Below are 21,628 nucleotides of genomic sequence, written 5' to 3' on the forward strand. Positions count from 1 at the left end.
GGAACTGAAAAAAGTAGAAAGAATTGCTGCTACAGCTGAAGTGTTGTCTTCTGAGGAACACAGGACATTAATCTTACTAGGCTGAGACCCATGCTGCTGCTTACCTATTCTGCCTTGCAGCAATTTTAATAGCCTGCTGGTTTAACCTGCTGAGAAGGTGTAATTAATAAAACTGACTGGGAAAAAATCCACAAAAAAATTCAACTCTTCCCCCCGCCCCCCCCCCAAGCCTGACTTCTTTTTTACTTAATGAAATCAAAAGTTGAGGACCATTTTTGCCACAATATCACTGGACTGAAACTTAGTATTTCCTTTAGAAAGTTCAACTTTCTTACTTTCTGTCCTACAGTATCTCAGCAGAAGCAGAGTTTTAGAATGACAGGAAGATGCTGTAGAGTAGATACACAGCATTAGGGCTTAGGGAATGCTCTGTGCTTAGACAGTTTCATATGCTGTGTTTTGCCTGTTCAGATAATGAGCAGTGGTTGTTGGACATACTATGTGAGGAAAACAATATCATACTTATTTATTACGTGTATTTATCAGAAAGTGTATGTAATATTTGCTGATTGAGTAATACTCAACAGTTTATGCTGGTCTTATAACTGACAATGAGTTTATACTCATTATCTCCATTTCTGTCAGGCAGACTGCGAACAGCATTGCATGACTCCTTCTGCTTTGGTTGTGTAATTTGCTGGCTTTCATTTAATTATACGGAAATATTAATGTTGTTATGTCAACAGTTCTGATGTAGTGGAGATCTGAATGTTACACTGGGCTACATAAAGAATAAGATATTAATCAATATGAGTAATGGGGACAAATTTGCCTTTAATAAAAGGCTTGACCCAAATTGTTTTGTACTGTTTTATTTTCAGATGGTTATTTTTCTTCACATTCAAGAAAACAGAACAAAAATTTGCGTTATCTGAATGAATTTAAAAGAGTATTCCTGCAATGTTCCATTCCTTATGCGGCAAAACCTCTGGATTATGCACATAATGAGTCAGACATGTCAAAATAAAAATCCATTGACACTTTGGCAGAGGAAGAAATAATCAAAGCTCTTTATAACTCACATTTTTTCATTGTAAAGATTAATGATTATGCACTGAAATAACACAAATACATTAGAGAAGCCTGTGGTGCTTTAGAAGTACTATTCTTTAATTCTCTGCCCTGATGAAAACACGGTCTGTGTTTAGAAAAACAGACAAGTAGCTAAGTTATGATTAATTTTTTTTACTGTAACAGCTGTTGAGAAAGGAAGAGCTATTTTACATAGGACTTCTGTGTTAAGAGTTTCTACTTGAGTGTTTTCATCTAAATCCCTTTGTCAGGAGCACATTATTCTTAACAAAACAGTATGCAGCAGTTACCTTCTTTCTCTAAGGTTAGATAAAAATAGAAGGATATAGCCCATTTCTTTGTGGTTTTGTACTTATCAATAACTTTATGAATCTCATCTGCAATAATTATTTTTTATGCATTTTTTTACTACAGCAGCCAGAATTCCAAGTCAAGACCCAAACCTCATTGTGCAGGAGATTATACAGAGTGAAGAAGACAGGCACGACTTCTTGGAATTGCTTATATTTAGTGTTATGTATATTTTAAGGAAGATCAGGTCGGGATCCTAACTGATGCGTCTGTACAAGGGCTAGCTGAAACACCAAGAGATGGTGGTTCCTGACATTTTCAACCCAATGTCCCTTTGAATTTTAACAGTGGAAAAGTCAAAAGACAAAGAATGAACACTGGGGGGGAATAAAAGAGACCCCTTTATACATGCAGACACTCCCACAGAAATCAGGATAAGCAGTGAGAAGGAAGTGCCGTGAAATGATTTGGTGTCAATCCTGATTTGCTAAGATTAGGAAGAATCCTGGAAGCGATAATCCAGGGTAACAAAGAAGCAGCTATGGGTAGAATAAAGTGCAAGTCTGATGTATGTCTTGCTCTTCTCCTTTGAGCAGGTTTTTTACTTATGCTCAGGAGCGCCCTTGACAGGAAAGAGTCCGTGAAGGATGAGGGGAAAGGAAACGCTTCAGAGCGTGGAGAGTGTGGAGGTGTGTTTATATAGAGGCTGTATCCAGGGCCGTGCACTGCCAAGACACAGCGCTCTGCCAGTGGAAGTGCCTCTTAGTGTTTTTAAATGCATCCTCTTTTCCCAAGGCTGCGCCAGCTAGCCCTTCGCTCTTATTCCCCCAACACTGGCATCAGAAGCAGCCACAGTTAAGCTCGTAATGCACAGATCAGGATCGCGGGCCATATTCCATCTGTGAAATAACATGTAAATTAAGCTGGCTGTGTAACGACATTTCTTTGTTGTATGCACTGTATACAAAGGGAAGTCACTATATATAAAGGGGAATCATTATTAGGTAGATACAGAATTTTGTGTATCAAGATCTAAATACTTGTCATTGTGCCTCAATTTAAAGATTACTTTGTGGCTCAGGAAAAAATGTTTTTAAATAAATGTTAATAATAATTCTTAACATTTTAAAGGGTTAACATTCCATTTACAGATAATAATCATATTTTTAAAGTACTTTTTGTTACTCACCTTGTGTCATAAATCGCGTATAGTTTTTTGTTTTCTTCAACGGCATTCCTAAAAAGAGAGAAAGAGAGAATATCATTTGCATGCCCTGTGTCCATTGCCAAAACAAAACATAGTTTAGGTCCTTGAAGGTTGTCAGAGCATCATTGTAGAATCTAGGGATGGGAAAAAAAAAATCTATAAATTGACTTGTTCAACCTCTGACATGACAGGATTGTAATAATCTTTTGGAAATTGTCTGAGTGGGTTTTTAATTATAGATCCATGACTCTGTTGCCAAGAAATGCAAAAGGGAAGAAATAGTCACTGGTTTTGTCAAAAACACAACGCAACAATATGGTTTTGATAGAGCTATGTGAATAATTTTCAGAAAAGGTTTATAATTGATCCAGATGAATGTTAATTAATTCAGTTATTTATGTTTTTGTAAGCCCAACTAATAAAATATATTGAAGTCTAATGCAATGTATTCAATGTAAAATGAAATACTTCATCCCTGATGTTTTGAATACTTTTATGTGTGTTTAAACATTGAGGTTCATATAAAAAAAGGCATATTGAAAATCTGAAGCTCAAGTCTATATTTCTAAGCTCTTTCAATTGAAATTCATGTGACTTTGCAGAATACATTTTGCATGTTTTGACTAGAAAAAAGAGATTTTTTTCCTGAAATTTTTTGTCGGACTGTTTCAAAACGTGTGGGAACAAAGGACTCTTCTGGAATAGTGCTACTGATTTAAGAGAGAGCAAGGGGAGATGTTGTCTGAAATGTGTTGGCTTTTCTGGAATCAGCAATAAAATACAAGTTTTAGCTAAGTAGTTTCTGAGAAGGCGTGATGAATGTAAGGGGCACTCCATAATAAGTATTGATTTGTATCTTACAATCTGATTTATGTCTCTGTGCATTACTTTACCTGTCTGCTTAAAGAAGTTAAAGCGAAGCAACTAAAAGCATGGGGTAAATGATCCTGAGTTTGAATGCATTAAACTCCACTTACATGGGAAAGGTAGATACTGTGTTTGGTCCCTGTTCCTGGAGTGGTTATGCATTTCACATTAAATACGCACTGGCTAAAGGATGTTAACAGCTGAGTATTGTGAATGCCCGACTCCCTTGTGCATGGGGTAGGTAGATGTGGGGCCTCTCTCATGTCTTGTTGGATCCCCTTGAAATAGCCAGCCATCTAAAACAGAACTGGTAGGGCTGAAGTTAGGTGCCACCATCTAGTCTGTTTAAGATGCCCTCAATTATGCAAGACGCTGCATAGAGCTGTCAGTTAGAACACAGGACCTATGTGATACCCACGCTCTATTGGAGAGGTAGCTGGAGGCCAAGGGGGATACCTTGGAGCATCCCGATGACTCAGGATGCTCGTGTATGCGAGCTGGGTGGAGCCTATCAGGTTGGATGCCACCCAAGAGAAGGATTCCTGGCTTTATGTACATAGGCTCCATTAGCTGAGTTGACTAGATCTCTGCTGACATAATGGGAGCGCCCAGTTCTCATGTAGACACCTACATCTAATGTTCAGATGAATCCTACTCCAAAATTCTCAATGTCTTACGTTGTTTTGATAGTTCTAGGAATCAGGATTCACAAGCCACATTGCTCTGGACTTAAAGATCATAGTATTGCCAGCCTGCAACCATGCCCAAGCATGCTGTTTTGTGGTTTGATTGATATTCTCAAGCACAGTTTTGTCTAGTGTCCACACTTCTTAATTGTCTGGTCCACCGTGACTCAGTGTAGGCTTGGGGTACTTGCTTGAGCTCAGCAAAGGGGAGAGGAGGGGAGAAAGAGTGAAGAAAGGGCATGTAAAACATTAACACTGACCCAAATATGCCCCTGACTATAATCACATATCTCATATTGGTGGAGTCACGTGGTCAATATTGAAACCAGAAGATGACTGGGCTCCTTTCTGAAGTGTGCATGGCCACAAGCTGCAAGGTATGGGAGCAAGCACTCTGCATTCGCAGAGGCTGTATACAGAGAGTCAGGGAGCATGCTCAGCCTTCGTCTTCCATTAGGACTATGCTCCCAAACATAGCCAACGACACCTGAGAGGCAGATGCAACTCACCCTGTAACCATGACAACTGGCATGGGATTTGTAGCAAATTAGCCATGGGTGGAAGAGGGCACCACTTCTGGTGCAATGTACAGTATAGGTGGAATAAGTGTCTGTTTTCAGTTCTCTTGCCTAAACATATCCATACCCATAAGATAAAAATAAACTTGCATGTACTAAGAGTTTATGTTAATACATTTATTAAAATTTTCAAAAGATTGCGAAACATTTTGCATGGCCATCTTGTGTTTTGACGTCCATCAGCAAAAATGCCAATGGCAGAACAGAATTGACTTAGCTTCTTTTTTGGAAGAGAGATGATAACAGCAAAAAGGAAGATCAGGAAAACAATTAGGCAGATATAACAGGAAAGATTCAAATTTCTACTTTTAAATGTTGAAGTTTCACAACAGGCTTTTATTTAGACTGATAAAGCGCCCCATTTTTTCCTTCGCTTACGAAAACCCAGACACCTCTTGATGTCGAAATTCTCTTATTCAGCAGAGTGGTAAAATCCTTTGGTCTCTGCACTGAAAAATCCTTCTTGTGAATGATGAGTAAATGGAGTTCATCTCTTACAGAAGTCTCCTACGGCTGCTGTCTGCCTGGCACCAATAGAAGACATGCTTCTGAAAGTATTACAAAAGTAATTCCCTCATCACAAAAGCGCCACATTAAAAGTACTTCTATTAAAAGCACATTGTTGTATATGAATATCATTATATAATTGATTATTCCCATTAAAATGCTTTGCATCCTTATCACAACTTTAATAAAAGAACAAAACTGCTTTGAATATTGTACATGCACTTGCCTAGAGCCACTATTAGGCAGAGAGGCTCTGTGTGCAGCCAGGCAGTCGTTGATGGTAAATCAAATGGAGGGCATATGGTTTCAGTATTGCTGCTGGTGGAGTTTTTGTTGCTAGAAAGAGCTAATGTTTTGCATTTAGGATTATTAAAGTAACAAAAGTCGTAACTCATCTTTTCCCCTTTTTCCCCCACCCAGCTCTCTTGAAGGCTTTCGCAGTGTAACACAGGAAAACATATCATGAACAACCCATAGTGGTGTGTTAGGACTTTCCTGAACCTCAGCATAAGAACTTTGTGTGCTTTTTTACAGCCTGAACAGTTTCTGGATGATACCACAGCTCAGAATGTCTCTGGTTGGGAATCCTCCTTGCTGGTCTAATCATCAGAAATTAAATGTGCAAGTCTGAGCCTGTTACCATTGGCTACTTTAATAATCAGGGAGGGGTGGAAGCAAGTCCAAAGACTTAAAGAAACTCCAAAGGCTGAAAAAGACTAAATCAATGTACATGAATCACTCTCCAGAAGTACCCAGTAACTCTGAACATAGTCAATACCTAGCTAGCCATCTAACTTTTGGGTATGTAATATTGCATAAGATAAATGCCATCCATGCTGATTTAACAGGAAGGAAGGCGAGAAGTCTTCTTTCAGTACTACGAACATATTGCCCTCCAAAAGCTTATCAGACCAAGATGTCTTACATGTCTTGGAGTTGGAGCTCCATGAAGAATATCTCTGCTAGTGGAAAGAGGACAGCAAAGAAACAGGCAAGCTGTGAAGTTAGTACTGTATTTCTGGAATTGCTACTTTTAACTAGATGTAAGTTAAACTTTAAACATTGGTCATCACTTTGTGTCACACATTTAAATCTTAGAAGATCGTGTAAAACCAGAAATCAAGTTAAATATCCTGTTCGTTTGAAAGTAATCTTTCGGAGAGTGAATAGCCCTTTCTGGATTAAGGCCAGGACACAAGGCAATGCTAGTGAATCACAGAATGCTTGACAAGTACTCTTGATGTTATGCATCTAACAAAATGATTCAGCATGAAAATATGGATACAAAGGCAAATATTTATAGCTTGGAAGATAATGCTAACAATAAGAAAGCGAGATATTTCAGCGTCAGAGTCTGAAAGCATCTGAACATGGAATGCCACTATTGAGAAAAAATAGTTGATTTTTCTACTCTGGAAGGAACACTGTACACCTCACACAAGCCATTTACAGACAGGAAGAAAACCAAATGTGATGCTGAACTTCTCTACAGGCTTGGCGAATGCACACATTATATTTGAGCCTTTTTCATTTCAAAGTGAAAGAAATACTTTTTTTGATTGACTCAGCACACATAATAGAGACCAAATTAAGCCCATACTACATGGCTTTGGTGCAATAACTATTGGTTATAACAGCTAGATGCAAAAACTCAGCGTAAATCTTCCTCCCTGGAACAGCTGCTTCTGGGCTTTTATCTCAAAATTGCTCAACCCACCTTGCAAACCCGACCTCCGGAAACTTCAGAAGCAGTGAGGCACCTGCACCAAGGAGTCCAGAAAATTCACTTTCCCTTTTCCTAGGAGGTTCAACCCATGCTAACCAGGTTAGTTATCAAGGGCATCATTGTCACACAGCATGATAGGCACTAACGAATTATTTTTAGTACCTAGAAGCCTATCAGGAAAAGTAAGAAAGTACAGAATGAAATGCCAAATGCAAAAATGGGAAACTGTGTTTAAAACTCCCAGGATATTATAGACACAGTTATTGAATTACCATTGTAGATCTGCTGAAACCTCAGTAAGTAGCAGACGATGGAGGTTTCTGCTATAAATACAAGATTCACCTAGCTATCTCTTATTTTTTAAAGTATAAATTAAGTGGATGCAAGCCAAGTTTTCATAAATAATGCCAAAAATGTTTATGTATGAGAAGCTTAAACTGTGTGGCTCTAGCTGAAATAAATGTTTCAGTGAACATGATTTTAAACATGATTTATTCAAATGTTATGTTAAGTAAGTGTTCAATATGCTTTTATGTAATGCTGATGCCCAAGTTACATGTAATTGTGATGACATTATAGCATCCTTGATCTTTCATAACCTCTCTAGAAATTCATTTTTCCCAGCGTCAAGCTCCACAAAGAGCATGGAAGTGACAATGTCACATAGTATAAACAGTTACCAGAACAATACTTTTCAGGTCCAATTCTATGAGGGCTAGCCAGTCTTGACTCCTTTTGACATCAGCCAGAGCTGGGAAGTTTAGCATTGCTCAGAAATCTGCCAATGAACTAGCAAGTCTACAAACCCGTTCCTTGGCATTTAAGAGCAGGGTAGGAAGGATGAAGTAAGAATATGTCAAGACATAGACACCTGTTTACTGACGTTTTAAATCACTGATATTCTTGAAGGTGTCTAGTTCTAGTTCAGGTCCAATAGGTTCTATACCATTATTTTAGTCCACAGAATTTCCTTTCTTTTTCTTTTTAATGCATCCTAGTTTCAAAGATAAAAAAATATTATGTGTACGGAAAGCTATCAAAATACACACAACAGCGGTGCATAAATTTGCCATTATCCTTACAGTAAAGATCTCAGAGTCACTGCAGGTAGTACACTGAAGGTCCCAGCTGCATCCTCAGCAGAGGTCAAAAAGATAAACAGGTGCTAAGAACCACCAGGGAGTTAATAGAACAAAACAAGGTCGGTATGGTATTGTGGAAATCTGTGGTCTACTCAGACCCTGGAAACTTCGTGCTGGTCTCTTCCATCTCGAAGAGCCTGAGCGCTAGATAAAGGTATAGGAAAGAGCTACAGGGATGATTAGAAGTATGAAATGGCATTGGTCAGAAGAAAGAGACTTAGGCTGAGAGTCTTAAGTCTGGAAAGCAAATGAGGGAGGAGAGATATGATAGATGTATATGACATCATAGAACTCCTAAATGATTATTTGCTATTGCTCACACTATAAAAAACAAAGGAGCACTCAGATGATCAGGCAGTCGGTTTAAAGCAAGCAGTATGAAGTCCTTTTTCACACAATGCATAATTAAATTGTGGAGCTCATTGCCAGAGGAAGCTGTGGAGGCCAAAGTTATAAATGAGCTCAAAAATCCATTAGACAAATGCATGAAAAGGAGCTCCATCAATGGCTATTAAAATCAATGTTGTGAATGCACCTGCTGGCTGAGGAAGTCCATAAACCTCAGACGGCGTGAAGCTGGAAGGTTAGACCTGGGGAAGCATTGCTTTCTATCTGTCTTGTTTCTTACGCTCCTCCCGAGCTATGTGCTGCTGCCCGTTGTCAGGGGCAGGGCAGCGAAATAGATACAGCTTTGCCCTGATTCAGTATGGGTATGTTTATGTTCAATACGATCAGAAATACCTGTTTCTGGTTTAGTGTGACCCAGTCAAGTAATTTTTGCATTTTACACTGTCTTGTTATTTTCATTAGTACACGCTCCAGAAATAAACCACTGATTTTGCTTCTCATCCTTCAGAAAATCATTCAGTTTCATATTTTTAATTTATGTTCCTCGATCTCCTGAAGCACTTGCATGCATGCCAGGGTGATAAAGAGTTTGCCAATGTCCCTTCTAACCCTGCTAAGCTGGTAGAGGGCTGTTGTAAAACACGTGCCTTGTTTCAGAAAGAAAAAATTTCAGATGTGGTTAGTGCTCATAAAATCCTGTAGAAAAAAAACCTCTTTACACTTTCACAGACCAGAAAGTCTGTTCGACTAGTGTATCCATATTATTAAAGACGGGAGACCTACCTCTCGATTCAAGGATTGCGCACCTTTGATGTGTATTGGAGTGCATTTCAACTTTGGTGGCAGGAGAAATGATGGCTTAGAACGAAGCCTACTCTCTCAGCCTCTGCAATTTCTTTTTATTCTTTTAAGTATTTTTTCATTTTCCAAATGAAAGTTGATAGTTTTGGTAAAATAAAAATTAATTCCTGAAGAATAGTTGATGCCACTTCTGAAAGGCTCATGACTGAAAATTTTGGCCGCCTCCCCGCAGAAAGATTTAGGTTTTCCATGCAAAGTTAGACGGCAGGCAGAGGGGAGCCTTGAGTTCTCACCCTGGCGTCCTAGTGGGCATCGTATAGGCTATTCAATGACCTCTTTACAAAATACAGAGGTCACTTTGACCTGACATTAGGACAGTTTTGAATGAAAGTAGGTGTTGCTAGCATGCGATGTGCTGAGCTCAGTGTTGTTGTGTAACAGCCACGTCAATGAGCACCTCCATTTGACAGGGCCCATTAGGTAGCCCTCGGGTACTTGCACTGCAAAATTGTAAGGTGCCTTTGGTCTCCAAAGAGGTTAGGTTTTCTGTGGATCATTCCTTGGGTTTTGCAGGCACCCGCAGAATACAAAACAATGCTTTCTCTTGTTCTGTTAAAAAAATAATATTCTGGAACAGAAAATGGAGAGAAGGCATTTCCATGAAATGCTCAAATATTTCAGTTACTTGAAAAAATGTAATGAGGAAGAACCATTTCTTGATCCATTCTAAACCTGATTGTGAGTGTATGTATTGTTCTATGCAAATACACATAACAGGGTTAGGAATCCCTCTGACACACACGCCCTCTGACTGCCTACTTGTACAGACAAAACTAGTCCAGATTGTGCGTGGAAGAACAATTTTAAGATGGTGGAAACACGTATGATCAGATTAAATAATCACCTGGATATGTACATGGTGATATTTTCTCACAGGTTGCTACTGCTTTGTAAGTACAAATCAGAATAATTATTCAAAGCAATCTTTAGCTCTTTTTGTTGTTTAGATAGGAAGTCTTTATAAATTCAAAGGCTGTCAGCCCGCAGTGTGTCAGGAAACTTGAATTTAAGAGCCTGGCCCTAACATTCACGTTCCTAGGTTATGTTTCAGAGTTGGTTGTAGATGTTAAGAGTATTGCCTTTGGGACCTTTAAGTGCATTGTATCATAGCCTCAAGATGTACTTTCTTTTACCCACAACTCTTCTTTAAACATCGGAAGTTTTGATTTGAAAGAGAAACAAGCTGGTAACAGAGCGTATGCATCTCTGCCTTTTCCTTACTTCACGTCAAGTATGAGGGTGAGAGCATGGTAAAGCGTAGTTAAATGGTCATGGCAGTCTACAAAAAATTTGAAATGTTCTATGAATTGGAAAACATGGAAATGTTCTTTGCTTTAAAAATGAATCAGAGGACTAACACTATTTTTATTTTACAGGTATTTGAGATGTGAATAGGTACACTGAAACTATCCTGAATATAATGGGACGTACCACCATCTGTTGCAGTAGTGCTTTATTCTAATTCAGTGCTTTTAATATGGCTCAGTAGCCCTTTAGCAGCTAAAATGAAAATCTTTATCTTTTTCATTTTTAAATGGAAAATGAACATCTAGTGACACAAACCTCTCAGCTCTCCTCTTGCCTTTGCTAAAAAGAAAACATTGACTTTTTAAGAATGAAATGGTTTAGATATTTTTATCCATGTGATGTTTCAAAATTCCCTCTATCTTTATTTTAAAATGCTTTGAAGTACTAAAGTCTGAAAAAAGACTGCTGAAATCTAAAGCACACATATCAACACCTCAGCTTATCAAGAATCTTATAAATAGTTTTTAATAAGCCTGAAATACTTTTCTATCGCCAGGAAACAACAACAAAAAAATCTATTCAAACTCCTTTATTTATCCATATTCATTCATTTTTTATTCATCCACTAGAATCTCCAAATTGCTTGGCTTTGGTCATCATCATTTTTATAAATTGTGCTATGCATGTAAACTGGCTATAAGGCTCTAATATAATGTTTAATTGTATTTGGTGTTTTTCTTTCAAAGTTCTAAATGTTGTGTATACATTTATTAGACAATGTAAAACTGAGGCATCTGAAGCCTCAGAGAAGGCAGTAGTTATTCATCTCCACTTAAAAATCCCACTTGAGGAATATGGGGCAAACACCATGGAATTAGATCATTTACGAATGTCATGCTGTGAGTCCTGGTTATAAGGTTTCCCTGGCAGACAGGGGAGAGAGTGTTAGTCTCCTAACACCCAATACTTTGTTGTAACTTCTAGGAAATATAGGTGGTATTGTCCCCTACTGAAAGCAGCCCTGCAGTCACTGGTGCTTTAGACAAAATAAATCAATTAGACATCAGTTTTATAGTACTTCAAACATTCTAATACCCTTCCTTTTGGCATGCATCACTCTTGCTTATGGATTTATTACTTATGATTAAACATAGATTAACTTCTAACTCTAAACTCCAGATTGCTGGAATTTAGGAGTTATGGCGGGGTTGACTGAGTGTTGGGTGCCAGGGAATGCAATTTTAGTCCTCAGACAAATGAGATATCAATTCATCTACCACCAGAAAGTTTCTGATTACTCCCAAACTACCTGCCTGCCCCTTGAAATTTCGGCATGTGGACCCCAGGCAAAGAGTGGAGGCTCCGACAGAGACCCGGCGCAGGCTGGGACTGCAGTGGGAGGGACTGAGAGGTTGGACCTTCTCGCAGCCTTCCCAGCCCTTCGGTGCTGCGAAGCACAAGGGAACTGCCCGCTCTTTTGGTGGCTCTGTCAGCACTTGCCATCTTCTTATTTGCTTTCTGTAAGTTTCTATGAGGAATCGCTGAACAGGGTATTTCAGTCTGATCCAATGTTCCCATTCTTACCTGCTTATAGCTGTACAGAGATTTGCCATTTCACTAGGTGCCTGTACCTTTAGCAGCAGTTTTAAATCTTAACAGAAGCTCTTAGTAGAAATGTCAATAATGAAAATAAGCTGTAGTTTGCTGAACTTTAGATCTAATTTCCTTTCTTGCTTTAGAAATCAACGTCATATTATGCTTTACAAATTTTCTTGCTTTTCATTCAATGAATACAATCCAATAACTTTCGGAAAGTTTAAAAACTCATCCTTTAAAACAGTAATAAATTGAACAGAACATGTACTTCGTCAACCTTTATTCCTTCCTTAGTATGATCCTTTCAGTATCAAATGAAATTGCTACAAGTCCACTGTAATAGATGCTAGACTGAAAGAGGATCCGATGGAGCTGACAGCTTCTGCGTTTCAATGTGGTATGTTCTGGCATCTTTTCTAGTTTTTCTCCTGGAAAGATTAATCTAGCTCTTATAACATAAGTCATTGTTTTTAAGTAATATTTCTTTCTAATCTGTTTTCATTGACACTTATGCATACAATCCACTTAGAACAATAATTTTAAAATAAAGTCCTTAGAAAAATAATACATTGTTCTAAGTAACAGCTCAGTCTTTATTTTTCTGCTAAATTCAGGAGCTTATATGAAACTATAGGCCAGATTGTGCCTCACACAAACATGCCTACTCCAGAGGTTACGGCAAGCTGCACAGCCCATTGGGAGCTCTGGAGCTCCACCAGGCACGGCAGACATGTGCCAGATGCTGCACCTTCTCAGGCCTATGACATGCGCTCTTCTGGGGGTCTGGCCAGGGTGGAAGATGGCTGGGTTTTATTTTCCCCATCTTGGAGGATGGATGACAAACCAGGAATGGGGGTGCAATGCAGGCGCAGCCCCCAGTAGAATGCCCGACTCTGCCTTGGATGAGCGCGGGAACATAGACAGAGGTACGTGTGTGCCCCACACGTGTGCACACACACCTCATGTGTTGTGGTCACCCTCCTTGTGCCAAGGGTCAGCTAGCATTTGGTCAACCTTTCCCTTCTCTTATGGATGCTTACGGATGAATAAAAGGGCTTGAGATTCCCATCAGCTTTAAACTGTGATAAAACCTGAGTGTTTAGGGCTTTATCCACATGAGGGTGGCACTATTTCTAAATTTCATGTGACTTTATCTGTTGATAGTCAAAGAACACCCCAGATTAAGCTGGAAAGTGTCCTTAGTACTGCTCCCCTAAGCCCAGAGAGCTGTGAGCCTGTGTAATGCCATGGGGTGCACTGTTGAATCTGGGGGCATGGCAGGCCCCAGATCTTCTCTTTTTCTTCTCTAAAATGTATTAAATAACAGGACATGACTCCTCTGCTGCATCCAGCCTCTGAGCTGCTGCTTAGCCCTGAAATGCTGCCTAACGCTTCAGTGATTAGAAGGATGCTTAGGTACGAAGATACAAAACACGCAGAGAGGAGGAAGGGAACTGCTTGAGCCCCTTGGCCATTCCTGCCTAGGGAACGGCGATGAGAGGGAGTAGGGAGCTGGTGATATCCCAGGTGGAAGAGAATTTGGGACTAGTCTCTGTCTCATCTGTGCAGCTCGGAGAAATAGAAGAGGCTGAAAAAATCTGCGTTACTCCAGACCTCAGAAGAGCCAACACGGAGGAGAGTGCAGTGACGGCTTAGCATGGGTATGAGAGCCATTTTGCTAAAGAATTCAGTGGATGAACAAACTTAATTTGTTTCTCTTTTGGAAAGAACCCCGCCATCCTGTGGTACTGGATAGCAGTATACCGACTACTACTATACTGCTGTAAATAGATTAGCCTGAAATGTGAGGAACCCAAGTGGTCTGTGAAGACTCTGATGTACCATCTGATATGGGAGCTGGGTCTTTTTCCTTAGAATTAGGTAAGAGGAAAACTTTATAACATGGGCAGCATGGGATATTATAGGGGTTTTATTTCATATATTCATTAGCAGAAGTCAGAAGATTTTACCAAGAAAAGCATTTATCTAACATCCAGGACAGACAATTTAAATTTTGTGCCCTATCAAACCACACAGCTATCCTTAATAATATTTCTCTCCTATTACTGAGAAAGACTTGACCACATTGCAGGATGCTCGGAGGATTAAGCTGTTAATTCTTGTAAGGTGCTTATCTATTTCCATGTGTAGATGTGCACAGTTCTACACCTGAGTTTGCTTTTTTCCCTCTCCTACTATTGTCTTCTACTAGCTAGCTATGTACTGGTACTATTAAAGAAGATTTAGTTCATGATAACAGACATTTTCATTAGAAGGGTCTTAAATAGGGAGTGGATAATTCAATTTCCAGCTAAGAAAAAGAATAATAAAAAAGTAACGCTGAAGTCATCTTCTTGTTGCTCCCTAATGGGATGGTAATCGTTAATCTTTTAGCCACGGGGGAAATAGATACATGGAAAGATTGGGAGGAAAATAATAATAGTAAAAAAAAAAAAAAGAACGAAATTACTCACATTAGCAAAGTTACCAATATCACGGAGTGTCTACATGCAATAGAGAGAATGGCAGGGAAGGCTTTCATCTTTTATGTAGGCATCTGAAGGCCTAAAATGCATGTAGCAGCCGCATGTGTTACTCTGTTTTTAAAGACAGGAAGTCTTATGAATGATTCAGGCCCTGTATGTAATATAGAGCATTGCTCAGGTTTCCATACTGTCACCTGAGTCTCGCCTTCCAAACATGCTCAGCTGTCTCCATGCATCTCAGCAAAAGCACTTAGGCAGCAAAACATACAGCATCACCTCCTTTCCACATTAAATACTTGTCTTTAAAACACTAACCTGTGTGCAGGCATAGCTGGGTTAATTAAGCCACAATTGCACAGTTGCTGCTTGCGGCCACGGATTTTGTTGAGGTTTGGCATCGTTCTTCCTGTAGCCTTGCTTGCGGTGCTGGCTCACAGCTGTGTTCTACAACTGATCCTGGAGTGGCAGTGGGTGGTGGGTTCTCCCTCCATTCAGGTTTTCCCCTGCTCTCTGTGTGACCTTTTCAAAGCACATTCTGTGATGTGAAAGATGGCAGCGATCTCTCCTTCCCCTTAATCTCTTTCCCTGACACCGAGAAACAGACATCAGTGCTTCAAATTGGTTTTGATTACAAACATCAGGGTGCTATTCCAGGAAGACGAGAGATTTGTGTTTAACTCCAGATTACAATCATTCTGATATATTCTAGCACTGAATTCTTTATATTTAGCACCGTCCCTGCTGAAATTCTGCTTGTTGGCGATTATGTTCACCTCCTGCCTCTCAATAGCAGCATTATTTCAGTGGCCACGGTTTTCGTTGGAGATCATGGTAGGAGGCTTTCCAGTGAGCATCGTTAGTGGTTAAAGAAAAAGGACGTTTTCAACAGGCCTTTCTTTCATGGTGGAGCCTATGTGAAAACTCACATTCGGATAATCCACGTGCTACTTACTTGGCTATGTTTTCTAATATCTAGGTGTCTGAAAAATGTACACCTAGCCAATAGGAAACACTAAGCAAAAGATATTAAAAGAAATTGAGGCCATCAGATTCTGTCAGAAAACAATGCAAAGGGTGACGTACTTCTGGCAAACTTTTACTGAGGCTGCAGCAAGGCTGCCATGTTTGCAACAAGCTAAAGATTTCTTCACCGAAATCTCTTTTACAGTCATCCTTTTCATATGCAAACTATTTTTAAAATGTTTTCAAAGTGTGACAGCAGATGTTTAATTCATAAGCGACTAGAGGTAACAGCCATCCCTGACAATAATTCTGTGCCTATTGTTTGTATCCTGCTCATAGCCGGTAGCGCAATTTGTAAAGTGAAAAGTAAAAACCTGAAGGACAGAGTGTTGCAAACAGTTTTCTACTGAGTTAATCATCGCAGTAACTTTGCATATGGGTTCCGTTGCAATGAATTCACGTGCCCAGAATGAATCATGTATGCAGTTCATAGGATCAGGGCCTGTTAAGAGACGTTTATGAAAACAGTTTGCTCCAAAAGATTTTCTCCCAAAGGTTTTCTATAGAAGTAGCAAGAAGAAATGCTTTAAAGATATCATTTTAAAACAGTCTTTGAGGTCATATATTGCTTTGTTTTGTGCAGAATATTGTTATTATCTCAAATAGAACTCACATATCACAGATAAGAATATCAAATAAGTATCTAGAAATGTGTAAGGTTAGAGTACAACAAAACATGCTTCTTTATTAGACATATTGAAAGGCTGTAAGTACCATGCAGTGCATGATTCCCTTTGATGTCAGGACTACTTCAAGTACTACAATTCTAGTTTGATATGTCCTAATTTTAAATCTAGCATCACCAAATAGGGTGGAGATTAGACCAACAGATCTGTGCATGTTCTGTCTCAGCTGAGCTTAGGTGTCCTCGTGGACAGAAAAGTAAGCATGACTCCAACCATACTTGAATGAGCCCTGTCAGGGGATTGCTGCTCTGACACATTGTGTACACAAATACAAAATAGGGGATGACAATACGGATCTCTGAACAATGTAATCATAAAGGGACATTTGGCAGCTTGTTTTGTGGGTTGCACATGCTTTTCACAGATGTGAGAGCGATGGTCTAATAAGCAGTTAAATTGTAGGATAAACATTCTCAGACTACTCTAATAAAGTTTGAATTGAAATGTTAGCATACTCCCATATTCAGTGGTCTTCATTGTTTTCCTTGCTACTTTCAATAGCAAAAGTCTGTTAGAAGAGGAGCCCTTTGGGGGGATTTTATTTCTATACAGAGAGCCACTGTGTGAACAAATTGAACTGGTCGCCTACCCTGCAACTAAGCTGAGAACCCAGAAAAATGCAATATAATAATGGCAATATGAAGGTCTGATAAGAACAGACATAAAAAAAAAAAGAGGGAATATGTATTTTTCCTGGTTTTCAGATGGAAATAACTGCTCATTAAGAATGGATAAACGTGCGCAGTCGAAATACTCTTTTTGAGTATAGCTCTTATGGCAGGGTGCAAGTTACAGACCTAATCATGCGCCTGCCCAGAAAACAGTTGCCTTAGAAGAACGTTATGAAGGCTGCAAAAATCAAGCGCTTCAAAGTTGGAGAACACTAAAGCCTAAATGGACGATGAAGTCCTAATTGTGCTTTCCTGTAAATCAGTATTAAGATTTTTCTTGAAATGTGTCTTTGCCTCCTTTTTTTTTTCCCACCAAAGAACCCTTTATCATTCGTTACACAGGATAAGTAGGTACTGATTACAGAGTACCTACTGAATAAGCATCTACTTAGAAAAGTAATCTTCAGCAGCCAGTTGGCAGTGCCTTATTTACTGTACGCCCAAAGTCTGCAGTAAATACAGAATTATTCATTTTTTCATGGTCTTTTCTGGGCCACTCATCACTACAGTATTTGCATGCCTCAAGAACACAGATGAATTTATCGCTGCCGAAAGATAGGAGACCATTATTATTATTATTCCCATTTTACAGCTGAAGAGATAGGGACTTGCCTGGAGCTACACAGTGAATTAGTGGCAGAGCAAGCATTAAAATTCATGGTTTGCAAACCCTGTGCACATTACTGGAGACCACACTGCCTTGCAGTCAGAGGTGCTGAGAAACCACAGCTCTCACCAACCTTGTCTACTGCTGCAAGTGCTCTGTAAATCCTGGGCAGCCCAAGCTGATCATCCATAAATTAAGACACACAGTTAATAGTCGGCTGCCAGAATATTGGGTGTATCGTCACATTAAGAGACTAATACTTGAGTCCAGTGTTTACAAAAGGGTCTTGAACCTGGTTCACGCATGCCTGGGTGAATGTCTGAGCTACCAGGATACTGGTGGTTCCAGGGCGGGTAATTTACTTTTCCGTGGTGTAGGTGCTGGAACTTAAAAAGCTGTGATAAAAGCACCGTAATCTGATTTCAACAAAATGGCACTTTATGATCAAACACATTTAAAGTGGAAGACTGACAGGCTTAAGGACTCTTCTCTTCGATTATCCACCTGAAACTCATTCCCTCCTGCTGTCTCGAGCACACCCAGGATTCTGCCCCAGTGCTCTCCACACAAAAAGCGTCCGATTAACATTTGATGGCTCTTGTTTTGTTCTTTTTAGTAAACTGGGAAAACACCAGTAGATCAAACTGCAACCATTCCAGCAGTCATATTTTATTTAAGTCACTTTTTTCTCTTTGAAGCTATTCTTTTGATCCTCTTCTGTGCACCTGAGATGCTATGTTCATTGACCATTCCCACTCTTTGGCTGCTAAAATTAACATGACTGTTAGCTCCCCGGATCCACGGGTGATGTGTTTACACAAGCAGATAAAGTTTCTTGTACACAATTGACCAGCAGTCTGTGATCCAAGTATAAAGCCCCACATTTGAAACTAATCTACCAGTTTTCGGTTGCCAAAGGTGAAAGGCAGGGTGATAAATCCAGTTCATCTTACTTACGCAAGCAGCCGTGTTTCTCCAAAATGTAAAGCCAATGTGGACTTTAAAGAAGGACCGGACACGATGAGTGTGCAGCCTAAGGACCTGGACAAAGTATGCCTGTTTTCTTCCTTTGAAAACTACAGCACAGGTGGTCAAGGAGAACACTCTGCACCTGGGACTGACCTTGGATCTCCCACATCCTAAATAGGCAGCTTGGAGGTAGGGTGCTTTCCTTCCCTCCAGGCAAAGCTTTCCTTGGCAAGCAGGGGCTGGCACACGGGTATTCATCTCCCCTGGATGGCCAGCCCACTGAACCCTCCATCACTTCTGCGAAAGTGGAACAGTTTGTGAGGAGAGACCAGGAAAAATCCATACAAAGCTCCCTATGTCCGAAAAGATAATGGATGCCCATAGCAAAGGGTTAATCTGGGTTTCTCACAGCCAAAGGGAATATCCAAAGTGTGAGTTGTATGACGATTCCTCACAGCTGTTCTTAACTCTTTCTGCAGCTATATCCTCCTCTTCCATCCTACTGACTTTTCTAGAAATATTAAAACCAAAGTGCTCAATATATCTAGTGTTTTGCTGGACTATTTTTCCACTGACTAATACAAATTGCTGAATTTTAGCCTGCTCTGCAGTTGTTTTGTGAGCAAGCTATATGCATTTTTTGTTGAATAAATTATTTTCCAAAAGGAAAAAAAATGCCCCTACTTAATGTTTGTGCCAAATCTCATTCTTCAGATTCAAACAAACTCTCATTGACTGAATCATAATTACTGGGTCACACTTGAGGTGTAACCTCAGCTGATGTATGGATGTAGTTCCACTGCTCTTCACTTGCACCAATTTATACTACCTGAAGATCTGACTTTTTGACTGATGGCGTAAAGTATGTTATTATTTTTATCTTTCTGAATTCTACTGCACTGGGACTGACAAAATATTTACACACAAAGTGATAGGACTGACATGACATGCATTGGTGTGGTAATATTATAATGTTTTCTATAGTTCGGTCACTAATATTGAACATCCCTTAGTGTTATGCATAGGTCATTGTGATATCACCATTGATATCTTTTCCGAAACAGGGCAGTTTCAGGTTATTTCCTTTTTCTTTTCTCTTTTTTTTTTTAATCTTTTTTTTTAGCAGCTCTGTCCAATTTCTGTAAATGTTAATTCTAGATTGAACAATTTAAAACTCTTTTTTCTTGCAATTTTATTAATTATAACGCTTGAATCTATATTAAAAAATTCACATTTAATGGGATTTGGAACTGCTGAGAACATTTATTCCCACCTAACCCTTGCCAATAAATTCAGCTTGAAAATCAGTATATTGCAAATCCTAAAATAAATATAAGTTGTGTCTGTGGCTTTCCAAGTGGTATGCATTAATGTATTTTTTTGTAGCAGCAGCTAATTATTACAATGAATCATTACAGTGTGACTTGAAAGCATTTGCAAAATTTTACAGAAGTGGAAACTAGTATTTGTTGATATCTTTGACAGTTACCTGCATAGATGGGAAACAGAAATAATGAGTTCTGTCAATATGCCCAGCACAAATATAAACAACAGAGAGAAATACAGTAAATATGGACACTATCACAGCCAAGAAGATCTGAGCTGATCACAACTTAAAACGTGCTAATCCGATCTTAGCATTTACATAGCCAAAACCCAGTTGACAGGTAGACTTCGTATGTACACACATGTATCAATAGGCATAAATATTTATAGCTCATAACCTAAATATGAAAGAGAGATGTACACACATATGTATGTATAGTAAAACTCAAGAGATATACTCCTAAATAGATTTTGGTACCACTTGTCTGTAACCAATTTCCAAACTTTAAATACTCTGTCCTTAATATCACTAAGCACATTAGGTTACTGTAGTCCTACATGGTCTATGGGTACACTCACCCTCCATCCATTATGAATATTTGAACATATACTTACTGAAGAATTTATCAATATCAATTCCTCCATCTTTGTTCAATGAATTTCTCTGTTGTTCCTTCAAAGATTTGTTCTCTCCTTCCTGTTATGAAGGAATTACATGCACACTAGCATATGCATAAACCCTTGGATATTGATGCAGAAGTTTTATGCTGTACTTTAAGCCTGATTAATTTTTCTTTATGAATCATATATATGAAACTGAATCACTGTGGTTATTCTCCACAAAGCACTCTCTTACTTGGATGCTTCAGAACACCGAGTAAGTTGGTTTTTCACTCCACTGTGTCATTGAAGGTGTGCTCTGTCCTCACAAGGAGTGCACCACGCAGTGTCGCATTTACAGAAAAGATGCACCCGAACCACCAGACAGGACCGAGGCCTTAAGGATCAGATACAGTGCTACCCTAATGACCCACTGTTTGTCAAATACAGGCATAACTGCTACTCTAGCTAGCTAGAATACTGATCAGTAAATGCAGCCATTTTGAAGAAATTAACTAAAGGTATTTTATATATGATAGGATCATAAAGTTGCAGTTCAGAGGTTTTCTGAGTCGATGCTCTCTTGTGTGGAATAAAAAACCTGTAAGTTTACGCAGAAGACTGTAACTTTTTAGATGTAAGCATGTATCCCCAGTGTTTAACATAGTATAATCTACTTGAAGGCATTAGTTACAGGTATCTCACGTCTTTAGAGAACACTTATTCATCCTTTACACTATTGTTTCTTTCTATGCAAAAGCATGGTTTAGATACTTCATGTTTAACAGTTAAATTCCGGAGAACTGGAAGATCCACAGGCCATCGCCTGGGAGCATCAGGATACAATGACTGCCACTGCTGAGTAAGCACACAGACGGAGAAGACAAAATGTACTTCTCTTTGCTCCATATATGCCTAACTTTGGCTATTGGATACACCTGCTTCTCACTAGGCCTGCTAAGAAGCTCACGTGCATCAGTTTGCACTGTCATTCCCATACCATTAGCACAATGTCTATGGCTGCAAAGCAGGGAACCTGTGATGGGCCTAGCTCAGATATGGGCAAAATGTGAACTTCACATCTGTATCCACTATGTCCATGTAAGTACGT

At 39.3% G+C, this 21,628-nt stretch overlaps 1 protein-coding gene across 3 annotated transcripts in view; it reads right to left on the reverse strand.

Moving 5' to 3' along the window:
* Positions 1–21,628, reverse strand: part of GABRB3 (gamma-aminobutyric acid type A receptor subunit beta3) — a 211,944-nt gene that overhangs the window by 118,471 nt on the left and 71,845 nt on the right. For all 3 annotated transcript variants that reach the window (XM_075427234.1, XM_075427227.1, XM_075427250.1), the window contains one exon: positions 2,573–2,620. Coding sequence is in view for 1 of the 3 variants with exons in the window: in XM_075427227.1 (XP_075283342.1) it covers positions 2,573–2,620 (48 nt within the window). In the remaining 2 variants the exon portion in view is untranslated. The remainder of the gene's footprint in view (positions 1–2,572; positions 2,621–21,628) is intronic.

The sequence above is a fragment of the Opisthocomus hoazin genome, chromosome 1, assembly GCF_030867145.1.
Source record: "Opisthocomus hoazin isolate bOpiHoa1 chromosome 1, bOpiHoa1.hap1, whole genome shotgun sequence".
Lineage (NCBI taxonomy): Eukaryota > Metazoa > Chordata > Aves > Opisthocomiformes > Opisthocomidae > Opisthocomus > Opisthocomus hoazin.